We start from the raw sequence: 18,124 nt of genomic DNA on the forward strand, positions 1-18,124 counted from the left end.
GTACCCACGGTACAGGCCTAAGTATTACCCCTCGAGGGTGCCTCAAAAGTTTAGATTCCAATTCAACCCCCCTGCTTACCCTACCCTCAAGGGGTAATACTTACGCCTGCGACGTAGTACGTAGTACGTAGTAGGTACTGTATGTGTATCGGTGGTCCTGACTCGGTCTTGTGAACCACCACCGGCTTGAACCCCAGAGACTTTCGGCAAATATTGCTTAGAATGATGCCACTGTAAGTTCACTATCAAATGCGGTCTGTGCAGGTGGACTCCGAAGCTGACGCTATTTTATTGTACTATTTGAAGGTTTTGAAGTCTCCGCCGAAGCGCAGAATTGGTGGAGTTGAATAGTGGAGTTTGGATATCTCGAGGACGCCGGTAGATATATCGAGGACGCCAAGGCTAATGCATAGAAATACGAAAGGGGTAGGGGAGGGCTGAACTAGCGATTAGCGCCCCTAGTTATTCGTTAGCAAATCCTATCTGCATTGCAGACCAGTGTAACCTAGTTGCCTAACCCTATCATCGCCGCTATTATTCAAGCTACTACTATTCCCACCTTTACTGCCTTACTACGTAGTAGTAGTAGTATATTCTCACTTTTCGTAAACTTTAAAATGGCCACCCGTTTTAATGAGCGCTCTTAAGCACGCAATGACGCCTCTCGCCGAAAATAGTCTAAATCTTCTTATTTATTTGATATATTTTTCGAAATGCCGCAATAGCGTGATCTTGATAATAATAGCTTCGATATTAACGAGGTTTTAAAAACAATATAAGCTTCACAATTGGAATCTCCGCAAGCTGAATCTTTAATTGAAACATAGTAGTAAGGCGAGCTTAACGAGCTTGAGTACTTTGATTTTTGTACGTAATAGTGACGAGGACAGCGCTAATGCTAATCAAATTTCATAACACCATTACCTAGCTGAATCGCAATTGATTAACAAAGATGCTTTTAAAGAAATCGGTACGCAAGCAATAGCTAATGGAGATAAAAAAACGCAAAAAGAGAGACTTAGCGTGTGGCACTCAAAGAAGAGGCGACTTATAGACTAAGAAATAGAAGCAATCGAGGCACAAAAGCGATTATAATAATATGTCTTTATTTTTTTTATGCGGAACAGCCCTGCTCTATTGCATGCCTCAGGCTCCGCTCAAACTGTTTGTACAGAGCAGCTGTGCATGCCTGAGGCTTTACATAAGTCCCGGCTCACATTACATTGCTTAAATGGCGCACTAGCGTACTACAGTATATAGCTTTTGTATCGTCAGTCTCTTATATAGAATTACACAAGCTTCATTTCATCTACGGAATCCCCTCCTACATCGGTGAACCAATTGTAACATATTTTTTATTTCTAATTAATCATTTAATTCGACGCTTTTTGACATCATGCTTTTGCTATGATCCTGCTACTTAAGATAGCCCCGCCATACAAAATAGTACTGTTCGCTTATCTGGCCCCGCAAGGCCCGCGCCGTTTGTGCACAAGATTATGCATTAGCCTTGGCGTCCTCGATAGTAGTATATCTGGAGGCGTCCTCGAGATATCGAAACTCGACTATGGAGAGTACCCGGCTTTGTCATCTGATCATGAGTTAGGACTTGATAGCGGAGTTCGAGCGTAGGTACGTGGCGCCATGTCCCGTAGTTTAAGACATACCAGCCTACTCTGATCTTCCTAGAGTAGCGAAATGATAGAAACGGTAGAAATAGAGATTATGGAGGGGATCGCTCAAACCGGACATCCTTTAGGATTCACAAATTTCCGAATCAATATCAGTACAACGAACGAGCCGTCCCAAATGTGTGGAAGAGACCTTCCCCACTGGCTAATATTTCCGCGGTCGGGTCGCAGCAGAAGTCGGTAAGGAAAAATGTGGTAGGATTTCTTGCTGGAAACGGAGAGCTTGGGGCTGTGTGTCTCTCCTCCTCTGGGCATGGAATCGGTGCTTCACTGTACCGAGCCATATTGTTTTGAGAAAAACACTTTGCGATCCTTGTAGCTGTTAACTTAGCGATTCTGGTAGCTGGACATCATGTTCGCGGAACTTTGGACTTGGCTTTCGTCCTGGTTTGTTTACATGAACTGTACCTAGTACTACTACGTACGTACTTACTTCAAGATACTACTAGTAGTAGCACATGAAGCTACCCATTTACGTAGTACTCTGTAGAGGCACCCGCCAAGTTTCTGCAGTAGGGGGCTCACTTGCAGAAGAGACCAGGATAGAGGCTTTTGGCAGCGACATGGATAGCAGGGACCCAGAGGACTACTTATTGAAGTCTCCTACTGGGGCATTGTGAATAGCCAGACAGAGCCTCTGACTGTGATAGCAGAACTCCGTATGGAGCTGCAAGAATGGTCATATCAGCACGAAGAGACATACTAGTAGAGTTGTACGTAAGAAAGCTCCATATCAAATAAAGAGACGAGGGTATGAAGTATTGAGCTCGGACGAGCAGAGAAAAGTACCAAAGCCCACCCAGTCTCCCGGTGCAGAACATTGAAGTATAAGTAAGTACTTGGTAAAAGTACGTAGTACTAGGTACTACTACTACTACTACGTACTACTACTACCGGTACTAGTTCATGCACGTATTTACTTTGACTTCGAGGCGTGGAGGCCTGCTTGCCTTTTGTATTACCCAACCCAATAATTCAAAGGACAAATGTCGGTGACGAGACCAAAGGTCACACAGGATATGCCGTAGTGGCAGTATAGAAGTAGTTGGTAGTTGATACTCTACAGTAGCCCAGTCTGCAGACTTTTGGCAGCTGGGTTCGTATTCGTAAAAAGCTAGTCAGAATAGCTCGGACTCGTATCAGCAGCCGACTGCTTTACTAGCGAATCACACCTCATCGTCATCAATCAACCTTCGCCCTCAACTACTACACTACGCCACGGTACGCCACGCCGCGCCGCGCCACGCCCGAGCCAAAATGGCGACGGCCGACGACGACCTTCCCCCAGGGGGACCCGACGACGATGTCAAAATGTCCGAGCGACGACGAGGGTACAAGCCTAGGGGCATGGATGGGGCATGGCAGAGGCAGGGCTGAGGGCAGGAGGGTAGGGCAGGACAGGACAGGACAAGGCAGGGCAGGGCAGGGCAGGGCAATGAGTGCGGCATCCTGAAGCATCGCCGGCTTCACGGTGGGAAGCTGGCAAGCTGGCAAGCTGTCTTGACGGATCGGATTCCCAGCTGAGCGCTCCTTCATCCCAAGCCCGAGCCCGAGCCTGAACCTGACCCCGGGCCCGATCGCATCTATCCATACACGAGGACCTGTCCCGAAATCGGATCCTACCCGTCCACCACTTCAGCCTCTGAACTATTCCCATACTCCGTACTCGTTAACGAAATGCTGCCCCGAGCCATCGCTGCTCATGGCAGGCCAAATATCAAGTCCTCCTTTGCTTTGGTTCCGGAGAGCAAGGTACCCAAAGTTAGGAGCTCCGGATCTTCCGTCAGTAGTCCAATCCACTGGCCAAGACCCAAGATTCCGAGTCTGTCTGCCGACCGACTCACCCTTCTGTCCCATCGAGAAATTGGTCGGCACAGGTTCTCCATCCAGCTGTGATCGACTCCCAGCTTTTTGTGAAACCAGGCTGTTATGTATGCCGGTCTGCATTAGCATCCTCTCAACTTCGCCAGACTCCCCTCCCACTGCGACTTCACCTCCTCCCAGAATCGAGTCTCGCGCGAGATTTGCGGGCTCAACCATTATTACTGTACGGCGTCTTGACTTGAAACCGCAGTCCCCTGAAACAAAGGCGCTGGAAGGATATTTTCCAGCCAGAGTCCCAAGTTTCTGGCCCAGGACCTGAACCCGAACGTCTGGGTATTCCGCCTCAAGAGATAGGGGTATTGCTAAGTGACGAAGTACACTTCAAGAAGATTTCTCAGTCACGTCTATCCCAGCAGAGACCTGGGCACCGCTTCTCCTGCCACCACATCCGACAACCAATTTGCGGGCCTGGTTGAGCTTGGTCTCCCGGTCTCCTACTTAGCGGACTCGGATAAGAGAGCCAGGGGGCAAGGGAACGGCACAACGGCAATGAGCAAGGACAGGGAGGACCCTAGCAAAGCCCGCATTGCAGGATCCCATTTACTGAATAACAGTGAGTACTAGTTAAACCCCTTTCATGGTGTCCGTCTCCTACGTCCCCTCCGCCCCTCACTACAATACCCGTTCCGCATCTACACCACCAAACACTATTCTAATGCTCTCCCTGATCCCGCTTCGCACCAGCAACTACTGAAGACCGGAGTTTCCGTGCAGACTCATACTCACCCCATCAACGTACTAACGACAATCCCAATTCAATCTCGAGAGAACAGTAATCTTCCGAGCCCGTCCCAGCCAATATACACCCAAGACGAAGCACAACAACACACGCTCGAGGGAGTCTCGCAATCGAGCGGCAGGAGACATGACAGGCATGCTGGACACCGACAGGAGCCGAACGCGGAGGGAGAGGACATTTGTCGGAAGCGAGTGTGCTGTCTGCGAGGAGCCGCTGGAACACACATTGCGCGGCGAGAGGATACTGCAATTCTCTTGCGGTCACGTCTCACACGAAGCATGCTTTTACGAATATATGAAGGAGCTCGACTCCCAATACTGCCCGACCTGCAATGCGCCGTTGGGGCTCGATACGAACCGAGGAGGCAACGTTCTTGACATTGGTAAGAAATTTGGCAACGGTTCGTCGTCTCGTTCCCTATCAGACAGCTGATGGTCTATCCCTCTGCAGAAAAGCTAAGTGGTATCGTGCGGTCAGTATCAGCCAACGACCAGTCAATCAGATCACAGCAAACCCCGACGCCCACAGCTTGGGACAGCCAGACTTTACGACCCGAGAGTCGAGAATCAGGCCTGAGACAGCAAGTTCGAACCCCCAGAGATAGCAGCCGCGAATCTAAGGATACCAGGGACAGCCATGCCAGGGACAGCAGCAACAACAGAGACAGCAGAGACAGTCGTGAACGAGCAGCTAGAATTATCTCTCCATCCTCGAGAGCATCCCACACCCGAAACGGCTCCGAGGCCACAGGTACCGGTACCGTATCATCTGTTGGATATTCAGAAACTTCAATGAGTGGCCCGCCAAGGCGCCACGAATACGATGTTCAATCGATGGAAACAAGTTTGATGAGCCCAAGAGCAAGCGTCTCCCGGAACCCGATACCCCCTCCGTCCGTCAGTGTCAGGTCGGAATTTCCAACTTTGAACCGGTCGCGGCAACAGCAAACTCTGACTTGCTTGGTCACCATCGAAGTCCCTGAGAATAAATGGAAACCAGATCCCGATGATCTTCGTACCGCCCCTCCTTTGCCTAAAATACGCCCAGAGGATACCTACGCGAGGCCTCCTTCGCCGGCGCAAAGTGCGCCTCGGTTCTATCCATACGAGTCACCAGAGGTACTGGAGGAAATCACCGAGAATCTGCGGAGTCGAGTGGACAATTGGCATGGCTTGGACTTTAGCAGGTACGCTGAGTTTTTATTCTAGCGGGGTGTACTGATCGTAGAACAGGTTCGGCAAGCTGCGCCTGTACGGCACTATTCGAGTCGGTAAAGATAAGAAGGCGTGGCAAGAGTTAGAGTGCTTTCTCTTCGCCGACATGCTCATTTGCGTGAAGGAAAAGAAGGTCGGTGTGCCGCAACAATGGGAAGAGCAGAATTCTCGTGGGAAAACCACCCGGTGCACACTGAAAGGATCAATTTTGATCAAGAAACATCTCAATGAAGTTACTGAAAGCGGTAAAAGCAACCTTGGCCAAACCGAAAAGATCACGATGTCTAATCTTCGAGCAGCAGATGATAACGTTTTAACTTTGAGCCTCTCCGTAGCAGAACTGCCCTCCTTCCATCTCCGATTTGACAACAAGAACCAATTGAAGCTTTGGCAACAAGCCCTACTTGACTTGAATGCAGTCGAAGACTCTCCGGTCCGAAGCCCCGTTTACGACCTGTCCGAGACAGACGAGGAGGACTGGCAACGAGTTTCCAAGCGTGTCTCGTCCGTCAACTCATCGACTTTTGGTGGCCCCCAATCTACCACTACTGCTCCCACGGAATATACCAGCGGACGAAAATCGCGATTGCCAGCAGAAATACATATTCCGATCGACATCGTTGTTGTCATCCCGGTCTCTTCCTCCATGCAGGGTGTCAAGATCACTCTGGTGCGAGATGCCTTGCAGTTCATGGTGCAGAGTCTTGGAGAGCGCGACCGCATGGGCTTAGTCACTTTCGGATCAAGTGGTGGCGCCGCTCCTCTAGTCGGTATGACTTCGAGAGCCTGGGCTGGATGGTCAAATATTCTATCATCGATTCGACCTGTTGGGCAAAAGAGCCATCGTGCAGATGTTGTTGACGGGGCCAATATTGCGATGGATCTCCTGATGTCGAGGAAATCAAGCAATCCGATCGCTACCATTATCTTGATCAGCGACTCGTCAACCTCGGATGCTGAGAGTGTTGATTTCGTTGTGTCCAGAGCGGAGGCTGCGAAGTAAGTCTCATAGTAATGCTCTTGCTGTACCTTTCTGACCATAATAGGATCGCTATTCACTCGTTCGGACTTGGCATGACGCATAAACCGGATACGATGATTGAGCTATCGACCCGGACCAAAGCCTCCTACACGTATGTCAAGGACTGGATGATGCTTCGAGAATGTCTCGCAGGCTGCATGGGTGCGCTGCAGACAATGTCTCATCAGAATGTGAAGCTGAAGTTGCGACTTCCTGAAGGATCTCCAGCAAAGTTTGTGAAGATCAGTGGCGCACTACAAATAACGAAGCGCGCAACTGGCAAGGATGCCGAGGCATCTCTCGGAGACCTCAGATTTGGCGACAAGAGAGATATTCTAGTGCAGCTTGTCATCGCTCCAGACAATGCGTCCCAGGAGCAACTTCCACAGGATGCTTGGGAGTCTATCGTCTCGGGTCTCGAAGCTCTCGGTGGACCTCTCGACAAAGAGGATGAGCGCATCGCGTCTATCGAAGAGGTTCCGCTCATCCAGGCAGACCTTACATGGGGAGACATTCTCCGCGATGGAACTTTAGCTCATCTCCCTTGTCCATCACTCCTCGCAATCACGATGCTTCCAGCTCCAACGGCCCGGCAACAACAAAGAAAGTCAGCCTTTTTAAATACGCCGCCGATTCCGCCTCATCCAAGTGTCGTACAGCGACGAATGGAACTTCTTACCTCAGACATGCTCACCCGCGCACTGACCCTTATCTCACGTGGTCAACATGATCGCGCACAACATCTTCTTCACGAGACCCGCTCTATTCTCAAGGGTCTTGGGAAAGGCGGTCTGCCGCCAATTCCCCCACCTCCTCAATCAAAGTCATCCCCATCAGGGCCGGAATCATCTCCTACCTCTACCGTCACTCCTGATTGCCACCGCTCGCCTTCGCCTCCTAGTTCTTCTCATGCCGCTTCGGGGCCTCCTTCGGGGCCTCCTTCGGGGCCAATTCCCGGTCCTCGTTCGAACGATGCCCTTTCGATGGGCTCATCTCCCGGTATCGACGCCGCCACCGTTGCCGCTCTCGACGCCGAGCTTGAGGCTAGTTTAGAATGGATCAACCACCCGGCTGTATTTGGGAGAGATAGCAGGAAAGCTGTTCTTCAAGCCATTGGCGTCATCAGCAGCCAGAGAGCCTATTCTTTCCGTTCGCCAGTGGAAAGTCTCTGGGCGCGACGTGTGAGTGGTGTCAAGAGGCTGACAGAGCGAAGTCGAGAGTGGCGAGAGGAAGGAGGCGGCGAAGTCGGCATTACTGAGGAAAGCTAAGATTTTCTCAACGCCCACCACCGAACCCATATAACGAATGGATCATCCAACTATCGGACTATCATATGTATCCTGGGGGTTTGACGAATTTCAGCAAGAGACTCCCCCGCGATATACCACCCACGCCACTACCCCCACGACTTTTAGCGGCGAGCTCTGCACATTGTTTCTTCATTGATGTACTATACGTTTGAAACTGTTTAGCGACACGCTCTCGGACATACCCCTTTAGTATAGTGTTTACGGACTTCCATTTGTTTAGTGTCTGTTTCTTATGTCAGGATTACTCTCATATTTATGGGCCAGGCTATCGGAAATCATGGTGGCGTGCATGACTTTGCCATCCCTATGGGCAATAGGTGCTGTTATTTCAAAATTTCATGGTATGGATGAAGTGAAATGGGCCTTATCGGTTGGAAAATACATTGATTCCGATGAACCTGAATAATCTCATACAAATCTTAACGGCGATATACAAGCCTCGGAGACTATCTCATCAACATTTTCGTTCATGTTTTTTCTTTGCAACGATCATTCTCTTTCAGAGCTGGTACTTCTAAGCCAGCAGCGTGACACGAGGAGACGAGTTCTCTGTGCGAGCGCCTCACGATTAAAAGTATTCACTACTCAACCCTTCACTTTATCCTGACTTTTGAATGTACATTTTGTACACTTCGTATCACGATTCTTTCGCGCTGCTTATGGGCCGTAAATTTTAGCTTGCGGCCGGGCTGAAGCGTTGCATTTCCTTTACATCCTTCTGAAACGTATTTCTTATAGAAGGTTGATGTAGCGTTAATGTCAAAAGCCTCGGAAGGCAGCCGTATATATATTACGACCGTTGCGAAACAAGGTCCCCTGGCCCCTCCGCAAGCTCCGGGGCCGCCAGGGAACAGACCTCGTATCAGAATGCCATGGAATCTGCACTACGGGACTGTCAACGCGGAACCTTTATGGGAGAGAGCGGTGTTTGCGTTCCCGCTGCCGGTTGACCTCTGCTGGGCTACGCTACTGTAGGTTTTTAGACCGTGCGGCGAGGTGTCCTCGTTTTGGTGAGCAGATGCTGACCATGAAGGAGAGATTCTGGCAACTACAGCCCTAGGCACAACTGGAGAGAGCGTGAACATTGTGCGCCTCTACGCGCCACACGGACTACGGTCCGTGGGGGGCTTTTTTTTTTTTTTTTTTTTTTTTTTTCATCCCTCAAGTCCTGCCCGCCAAACGCGATTTGGGCGAGAGAGAGCCCGGTAAGCGATAGATAGGCATTGAAGCCATATTAGAGAACGCGAAAAGAAAAAGGTGTTTTCGATTCGATTTGGACTCTCGAGAGAGAGTCAAGCCAGACTTGAGGCTCGTCGAAGCTAACGGTGCTGCTCTTGTGTGTGTGCCGGGCCGCAGAAGGGTTTTGTTGCACTTCGCATTTGGTGGGGCGTACATACGTACAGTAGTCGTACATCCGTGGTCGACTCGTGAGGGACGCGCGCACTCTTCCCCTCCTCCGCTGGCGCCCTGTCAGTGGGATTTGTCATGGTGTATTGTACCGACCCGCTGTCACTCTGCGGTAAGATGCTGTGGTGGTACTTTTGCAACATCTTAGGTCGGTCGGCTTTTTGCCCTTTCCGGATAGTAATACTTGAATTTTTCTATATTATTTTTTTCTATATTATTTTTTCCCTTTTTCTTTTTTCTTTTTTCTTTTCTTACTCCGCTGTCTTTTTGTTACTTTTCTTTTGATAAGGTTTTCGCTACCCCCTTTTGCACCCGGCTGTTTAGCGAGTGCTCGTGTAAACAAAACAACGCATGTCAAGCACGGGCCTGTCAGGCTGAATGAAGAATGCCGTACGCTATGAGCACATCACTTGAATCGTTTCGCAGCACTTGCCTCTCAGATATGAGTTCTCTCATTGTCATGGCTAGTGAGGTTCTTCTGCCGGAAAGGGTGGGGGCAGATAGTTAGATAGATTGATTACCCCCCCTCAGTATGTACGCATATCAAGATCCATCTAACCAACACGACATGACTACAAGCACTTCAACCTTCCTCGATCCAGAGCCTTGAAACGACTCGAAGTGAAAAGTCCAGATCCAGATCCCCGGAAAAAGATCTGTCAGTCCCGCCTGCTATCTGTCCATGTAAACTCCTCTCCTCCAAACTCCCCATCAACAGCCCAGAAACTTGCTCTCTTCCGGCGCTAGCTACCCATCACCGATCTCTCAGCACCTCAAATCCCCCCTTCCCCCCCGGCTCTCGACCAAGCCCAAGGCCTCATGCGCAGAAAATAAGAGGAACTGCCAACCTGCCCGACCCCGACACGTCTTGCGCCGACAGAGACCACGAGGGGAAAGCCACGACAGCGGGCTCCCATATCCTCGTACACGGACCTCATCAACGGCGGGCTGGGATGAGATGGGGTCGAAGACGGGCCATTCCTATCCCCACCCCACCTCCGCCGGAACAACATTCCAAAACCTCGGCGATGTTTCATCTCGATCGATCGATGGCTTGGAAAGATGGGATGGGATGGGATCCCGTACCGGGGCGCCGCTTTCGACGCCCGCCCTCACAGCATCTTAGAAAGCCGATGACGTACGTACAAGGAGACATTGCCTTTCTCTTCTTTTTTTTTACCTTTTTTTTTTTTTTTTTTTACCTTCCCACCCCCCCCCCCCCCCCCCCCCTCCCGCCCTGTTGGGAGACACTTTTGCGAAGCCGCATGAGAGCAGATGAGACAGGAGGAGCCTTTGCGGAGACGGAGGTGGAGCCAGCCGCTGGGAATCGGAAACGTCGGACGTCGCCGGAGTAGGAGACGGCGTCGTCGGTGTCGCAGGCGTCTCGGCGTGGGAGATCGATCGATCTATCGGAACGAGGCCCGGTACAGAGGTTACTGATGGCTTTGGGGTGGGGATCGTGAAGGTTGCGCGGAGGACGGAGACGCGGAGAGGATGGGGCTACTTTGCTTCGGGACCTGGGCGTGCGGCGGGTTGGCCGGACTGGTGACCAGCAGCAGCAAGGCGGACGGCGGCTGTATCTGTGTGTGTTCGAGCGGTGGGCTGGCTGATGGGTGTGGTGGTCGGTTGGACTTGATGTGGATGAGGCTTGCGATGGTTCCAGGCGTGGGTTTCTGCGCTGCGACGGTCGTTGGGTGGAGGGCATTTCGAAGCACGACGATATTGGCGACGGGGTTCGGACTGTTGGGCAGCGGCAAGGGAAGATCCACAGGAATGGCCAAGGCAGCATCATGTACAACGAGTAGGGACCTGGAGAAGTACATGCTGTTTACGTGCCATGTATAGTATAGCCCGTCGGCGAACTTCTACATTAGCGCGTTTTTCCAGCACGCAATTCAGACGGCCTGCGCCCATCACCATTCAAGATTAAATTATACGCCGTCTAATTTTCCCACTGGCCCGCCTATTTATACACACATCACCCATCTTAAGCATCAGTACACTCGCTACGAATCAGTCTCAAGAGAAAAAAAAAAAAAATGCAGGTCAAGGAGAGCGGGTAGTCGTAGCCTGCGCTTTGACCTTCTGCGGGAAGATCTTCGCCTCGACCCCCAGCTCATCCTCGTCGCCATAGAGCGGCTCCGCCTCCGCAATCCTGTTCGCCTCAACAGCGCCTCTCACAACCGCCACCTCCCTCCGGACCCTGATCGCCTCCTGTACACTCTTCAGCTCAGTCTCCAACCACTCCTGCGCCTTCTTGTTGGTCTTCTCCTGCGTAGCCGACAGCTTCTTCTGCTCCTCGTCAGTCTTCTCCGGCTCCGCCTTGTCTTTCTCGTCCTTCTCCGGCTTCCCATCCTTGTCCTTCTCCGGCTCCGCCTTGTCTTTCTCGTCCTTCTTCAGCTTTTCCATCTCCTTCTTCAGCTTATCCAGCTCACTCTCCAGCTTCCCGCGTCCCTGGTTCAGCTCGACCCACTCGTCGTACTCCTCCCGGCCCCCAAAACAGATGTGGTACAGCCGGCAGTACGCGCGGTGCTCGAGCGGGCAGTCGATGGCCTTCCCCAGGAACAGGTACTGCCACATGTGCTCCCACGTGCGGCCCGAGATGCTGTCCTTCAGCTGCGTCGCCAGCAGCCACTCGATGTGCTTCAGGTACTGCTCGCGCGGCACCCGCCGGATGGCCGCCTTGGTGACGGCGATCTGCGAGCAGCACGGCGTGGCCAGGATCTCGGGGACGTCGTAGATGTTGAAGTTCGCGCGGAAGGCCTCCTGCATCTCCTTCTGCTCCGGGGCGGCGCCGGATTCCTCGTTCACGCGCGTCGTGTTGATCTGCCCGTTCGAGCAGCCGATGCCCCAGGTCACGCGCAGGTTCAGAAAGTGGCGGCGCTGGACCTCGCGGAGGTCGAGGTGGTTGAGGGAGAATACCATGCTGGGACGCTGTCAGTGTTGTTCTTTCTGTCTCTCGATCGGGAAGAAGCGAAGCGAGACAAGGCTGCAAACCTTTGATCCAGCATTCCGTCGACGTGCCATGATCGCTGCTGGGAGTGGATCAGAATGGAGATGTCGGGTAGGTTGTCGTAGAAGTCGTAGAAGTACTGGTGGTACATCATCGCCTCGTGGCCCTTGTTCTGCTGCGCGTGGTGCGTCGCGTTCAGGTCATCCGCGATGTACGGCACGACGGTCATGCTGGGGATTCTCAGCTCTTTCGTCCAGCCGTAATCTTCCTTCGATGTTGCTGCCACTACCAGATTCACGCTCGGTATCGCCCCCTTCAGGACCCTGTAGACGCCGCTTTGCTCCTCGATAATGTGTTGCTCCGTCAGCTCCAGCGAGATCTCTCTCATCTCGCGAGTGGTGTATAAGCAGATGAAGATAAATGCTCCGCAGACCGTTCCGAGGACCATCCGCGAGGCCCGAGGGAGATGCGTGACTTTACTCCGAGCCCAGGTAGCGAGGGTAACCATCGTGACGTTTTCAATAGAAATGCTGGGCTCCTGGGGAAACGTCAGGGTCGTAGCAGCAGTCTAATTCTGCTGTGAGCACGAGTGAAGCGGAAGACTTTTGTATACACTGGATGAGGTACGGAATGCAGACATCGGCCTCGCTTTTGGTTGCGCTGAAGCAAGGGAATTTTCCGCGTTTGCTATCATTGACCTGATAACAAGAAAGTGGGACATTGCTCTTGACTAATTCCATCCCTTGCATATGAGCTCTAGGCTCCGTCGGCTCGGAGGCAAATAAGGGAAGAAAGGAGAGTAGTGAAATCGATGACCCACATCGCTGAAATGAACAGAATGATTATATCTCTACGGAGTAAGGCCGAGGTCTTCGCAAGAAAGGAAAGAAAAAGAAAGGTTGGAAAAGGAGAAGAAAGAAGAAGGAAAGGAGAGAAAAATGAAGTATAAAAAAGCAAAGCTAAGCGATTCTCACCGCGGCACCTTCGTCAATGCTGCTGGTGACCAGGACCAGGAATTTGGTAACTAGTGGAAGCGGCGCCACTTGGAAAGCCCCGAGGACTGGCCAGATGAGTGGATCTCGCGATAACCAAACCACAAGTCGGGTTCCTCCCGGTACGGCGTCGCGGCTGTTGCCACCACTATCAGATCCACAGGCATAGACACCATCTCATAGTCTGTCTAGCTGTCCAGAGAACCAAGTCCCTGCATCTGCATCACTTGGATAGTGGCCTCCAAATATCATCGAGTTATGATAGACGGGAGCAATCTTGTTTTCACAGCCGCCACGAGCGTCTGCTGGCGAGATGGCATACTTGCGACGGACGCTGCCGATGACTGCGAACCGGCAGATGCGGACGATAATGAGCGTCAGACTAACGAGCGGCCTCAGGGAGAAAGCCGAAAACCTAACCCGTGGGCGAGGATTAGATTGGAGAGCTGTTGTTGAGCGGACGCAGTATTGGATGCTATACGTGGGAAAGAGATGAAAGTGAGTTGAAGTTGGAAGTTTGAGAAGAGGAAAGGGTATACCTAGATATATGTTTGCTTGCGCTAACGTGTATGCCGGAAGCGCTAGGGACTCAACTCGATCGAGGGGGACAAGCACGTGCTGTTTATTCTCTGAAGAGCCTCAATATCTGGTCTCAAGTGCCTAGAATAAGGGTTCAGAAGCGCGCCCTTCAGTTGCTGGACTCAATTTGTGTTTCTTTTCGAATCATTTCAACCTTTTCAAAGCTGTGTGTTGACCAACCAAGCCTGAATATCGGGCGTCGCTCGCTTGTATAACTCAAGGGGTCGGTTCGAATTCTAATATATCAGTCTATTAATGTTATACCGAGATCATTTGAATTGTTTAGAAGCGATTTCAAATATTGCACTTACTCATATCAACGCTGCCAATTTTACGGCGCTTTCTTTACACTGCATATATTCATTATTTCGAATCGTAACGAAGAGGCAACAGAAAAACAACAATGCAGAAGAACTACCCCCATCTTTCCTAACTATCGGACGAAAAAAAAGCCCCCTTATCAGGTATATACCTACCTGTCTGCCTGCCTGTATCTATGTAGTGTAACCCAAATCCCACACCTCGGACCTCGAACCCGCAAGAAACGCCTCGCAAGGCAGATTGACCAGCAAAGCTAAGCAAAGCAAGGCAATTGCGCCTCTCCAGCTGGACCAGGATTCCCTTTCTTATATTGCTTAAATTATCACCCGAAATGACTGGCTTGGGTCGGCTCCTCAGGGTTCTGGGATTTTTGCATGGTCAGGTGGGGATATATTGTACTGGGAATCCGGGTTGATTCATTATCGGAATTCCAGGAGTACGGTGGTGTGCCGATTGAGTCATACATAGCTAGCTCGCACTACCTCCCCGAGGTATGTCTGGCTGATACTTAGTATATATAGATATGTGTATATATATATATACATATATATACGTATTACAATATCAGTTAGCAGTATTGACTACTATTTACCGAGCGGACTTCAAGGCAGACAGACTCGGGACCATGACGGCGGGTTGCTGCAGTCTGCTATGAATCAACTACCGAGGAGAGAGCGGGTAACAGGAGAGGAGGGGGAGGGAGGGAGGGAGACACGCGACTGGGTTTCTGTATCGAGGATGATGATCGGTAAGTACATAGTTGAATGTATACTTGGGTCGTGTCGAGATGACTGGTACCTGCATGTCTCGGTCGCTGCATATGTGTATCATCAGATCCAAGTGGTGACGGTTGACTTCTGGCTCCTCGTAGACTTGTGTGGTTTTGCCCCAGGCAGAGAGAGGGTGAGACATTAAGATCGCATCGCGCGGGCACTACCGGTACTGCACACTCACAGTTTTCTGTGAGATTTGCATCGGGACGGACACAGCCTGGATCATCAGGGGAGCGAGCCACCCCCCCGCGGCACAAGCTTCTAAGCTTCCAACGCCCCCGGAGGCTGTCAAGGGCTGCGGTGGGATGGGATATATAGGACGGGCCAAAAAACGAAAACGGGCATCTATATATACCACACACCAACGGGCGTACTGTCGCGAAAGTCAGCATCGGAAAGAATTCGATTGGTGACGGACGACTGACGGGGGAAGGCATAGGTAGGTGTATATATATAGATGGATATATATGTCTCGAGGCTATACCGATCGCGACTTTTTGCCTCACTAATCTGGGTTGGGCGCATGCAGCGCTTGGAGGCGCAACTTGGATATATGGGAAGAGATGGGTGGTGGGTGGTGGGTGGTGGGTGATGTGAGATGTGAGATGTAAGACGGAAGATGTGAACACCATCAGCTCGCGCCGACCCGCAGGTTGGGGTTGGGGGGGGGGGGCTGTGGTCAAGGTCACATGGTCGTCACATGGTGGTCACATGGTTCTTGTCGAGGGGCATTATATATGGTGGTGATGGTGGTGATGGAGGTGATGATGGTGGTGGCACACGTCGATCCGGACTCCGGGTCGAGTGGCCAGTTGATGACATACGGAGGTCGAGGTATCTGTCGGTGCCCGTCTTCCTTTCTCTGAGTGACATCTCTTCTTCGCCAGCAGATAATCCGGCATGTATTTACCTACACCACATCCAATCCATCCCGTCCGACTATTCTCGTCCACAATTGAGGAATTACTGTGCGTGCACTGCACACTGCACACTGCACACGGCACACTGCGCATACTTTCGATGCAGCCCATTCCGCTTGAGCCCCGGGGCTGTGAGGGTTGAGGGTGAAGGGTGAAGGATGAAAGCGAGGGGAGTAGAGGACGCCACGGGGTCATCGACACCAGACCCCTCTGGGACACAAGTGACTGTCTGCCTAGTTCCGTGGCCGAATGACTGATTCCAAGACAGGAACGACGACGACAACACAGATATATGTGCGTAGATATATATATACACACATACATATATATCATCACATATATCCTCCTCAACAACAACTCACTCCAACTCCGACTTCCCACTGTCACTCCCCCGCCAGCATCCCAAAAGACAAGCACGGCATCCGCTATATATGTCGTCTCTATGTCTCTAGCTCATCGGATCGAACCAGAAGTGCGACTACTGCTCTTCGTACCTGATTTCGGAGACTGACACCAAGGCTCCCTTCAAGCGTCTCGGTATAAAGAACTCTTCGATCCCCCGACAGAGTCCCTTCCAGCACGCATTGAAACTCCCCCTCGAGAAGAGCGACAACACTCGCATCAGAGAAACCATTCCCAGAGACACCGTAGACACGGTCTCTCTCCGCAACAAAACAATTCCAACGGGACCCAGACCGACGACGACGTCGTCGCGGCATACTACGACGATACCACACCAGCCACGAGGCTCCTACGTTTCTCCTGCCGTCACAATGTGCGTCACTAACGTCTTCGTCGACCGCTACCCAGACGGCAAGGAGACTTCCTTTCGCCAAACCACCATCTGCCAGTACGGCCGTTCCGGGCAGCCCTGCCAGAGGTTTTCCATCTTCGAGAATCCTGTCCGCAAGGTCCAGTTCGGAGAGCCAACTACCGAGTACATGATGACAGCCCGCCTCTACCAGCCCCAACACCTACACCAGCACGAGTACCAATCGCGCACCCAATTCCCGCAGACGCCGCCCCGCTCCTCGGGGGGCTCTCCCTACCGCCGCTCAGGCGAATACTCGTCCGAGGAAAGTGCGCGCGTGCAGAGGAGAGACTCGTCATCGAGGCGACGCAGTGAGCTGCCATTGCTGCGACCGACCCGCATCCACCGAAAGGAGAGGATCATCATCGTCGACTCCCCGCCCACGCCACGCACCCCACCGCAAACCTTCCGCACCTTCACGGCGCCGTCATCGCCCGCATCCCCAGCATACATCTTCGACTCCGCTCTGCCCCGCCAACAGGAGCGCGAGCGTGGCCGTCCCGTAATCGTCGACGAGCGTCCCCATCTCCGACACGCCCGCGTGCCTTCCATCGGGGCCGTGGTCGGCGAGCGTCCGGTCCTCCGCCGCGCACGCTCGTCAATATCCCGGATCGGCAGGAATGCCAAGCGGGATTCCGGCATCTTCCAATGGGAAAGCCCAAGTACGTCGCACACCTCCTTCGATTCGCGCGCACGCCGCGAAGCCGAGGAGGTCGAGCGCCTGCGCGTCGCGGAGCGGGAGCAACGCATCGCCGCGCTCGAGGCCGATCGCCGCCGTGAACAGCGCATCAGAGAGCAAGACGAGGAGATTCGACGTAGACCGGCGGTGCCGCTCCCGTCACAGCCGCAGCCGCAGCCGCAGCCGCAGCCGCAGCCGCAGCCTCTAAAAGGCATCTTAAAGCCGGTGGCTGTGGATCCGAGTCTGGCCTTGATGGGGGGCTTGCAGATTCGAGACAGAGACAGAGACAGGGAGTGGGATGTGGATAGGGACAGGCTGATTGTGGGCGCGAGCGAGATGAGGAGGAGGGCGGAGGAGAGGGAACGGGTTGCGCGAAGTGCGGCGTTGGAGAGGGAGGAGGAGGAAGAAGAGGATATGAAAAGACGGCTGAGGGAGAGGCAGATGCCGAAGAGGAGGTTCTCGGTCGGCCCGGGCAACAGGAGGCACCGGGTGCTCTATGACGATGGGGTGTATCGGTGGGAGTAAGTGCGCATCTCTGCGTTGGAGAGGAGGTCTTTTGCGGTACGAGCTCTCGTTCCTTCGAGTGTGATTGGTTTCTTGGGCTGGGGAAGCGAGTAAACAAAGAGAGGGATTTGCGATTTGGCTTCGCTCGCTTATATAGATGGCAATTGATTTCTCTTTTCCTTTCCCCAAATCGGACTTGACTGCTTTCGAGATGTCTATACCAAATAAAAGAGATGTGTATATATAAACATGTATATGCATACGTACGACGCGACGTCCAGTTAACCCGTGGGTAGTCTGGATCTGCACCAAGACTTTTTTCAATC

The 18,124-nt window shown here is 52.2% G+C and overlaps 4 protein-coding genes across 4 annotated transcripts; 2 read left to right on the plus strand and 2 right to left on the minus strand.

Annotated features, from left to right (window-relative positions):
* Nucleotides 1–4,449: 4,449 nt before the first annotated feature.
* L3040_000743 (uncharacterized protein) lies at nt 4,450–7,817 on the plus strand (the record flags this gene model as incomplete). The annotated part of the gene is made up of 5 exons (XM_066155286.1): nt 4,450–4,696; nt 4,765–5,500; nt 5,547–5,773; nt 5,828–6,527; nt 6,575–7,817. The coding sequence occupies 5 exons, from the start codon at nt 4,450–4,452 to the stop codon at nt 7,815–7,817; spliced, it is 3,153 nt and encodes a 1,050-aa protein (XP_066013320.1).
* Nucleotides 7,818–10,699: 2,882 nt separating this feature from the next.
* L3040_000744 (uncharacterized protein) lies at nt 10,700–11,089 on the minus strand (the record flags this gene model as incomplete). Its single annotated transcript, XM_066155287.1, has 1 exon — nt 10,700–11,089. One exon carries the CDS (start codon nt 11,087–11,089, stop codon nt 10,700–10,702), a length of 390 nt encoding a protein of 129 aa, XP_066013321.1.
* A 223-nt stretch (nt 11,090–11,312) lies between these two features.
* L3040_000745 (uncharacterized protein) lies at nt 11,313–12,727 on the minus strand (the record flags this gene model as incomplete). The annotated part of the gene is made up of 2 exons (XM_007288155.2): nt 11,313–12,192; nt 12,264–12,727. 2 exons carry the CDS (start codon nt 12,725–12,727, stop codon nt 11,313–11,315), a joined length of 1,344 nt encoding a protein of 447 aa, XP_007288217.2.
* Nucleotides 12,728–16,577: 3,850 nt separating this feature from the next.
* L3040_000746 (uncharacterized protein) lies at nt 16,578–17,819 on the plus strand (the record flags this gene model as incomplete). The annotated part of the gene is made up of 1 exon (XM_007288154.2): nt 16,578–17,819. One exon carries the CDS (start codon nt 16,578–16,580, stop codon nt 17,817–17,819), a length of 1,242 nt encoding a protein of 413 aa, XP_007288216.2.
* Between the last annotated feature and the right edge of the window lie 305 nt (nt 17,820–18,124).

Source organism: Drepanopeziza brunnea (assembly GCF_022702325.1).
Source record: "Drepanopeziza brunnea f. sp. 'multigermtubi' strain 214-2 chromosome Unknown ctg1, whole genome shotgun sequence".
In the NCBI taxonomy this organism is placed as follows: domain Eukaryota; kingdom Fungi; phylum Ascomycota; class Leotiomycetes; order Helotiales; family Drepanopezizaceae; genus Drepanopeziza; species Drepanopeziza brunnea.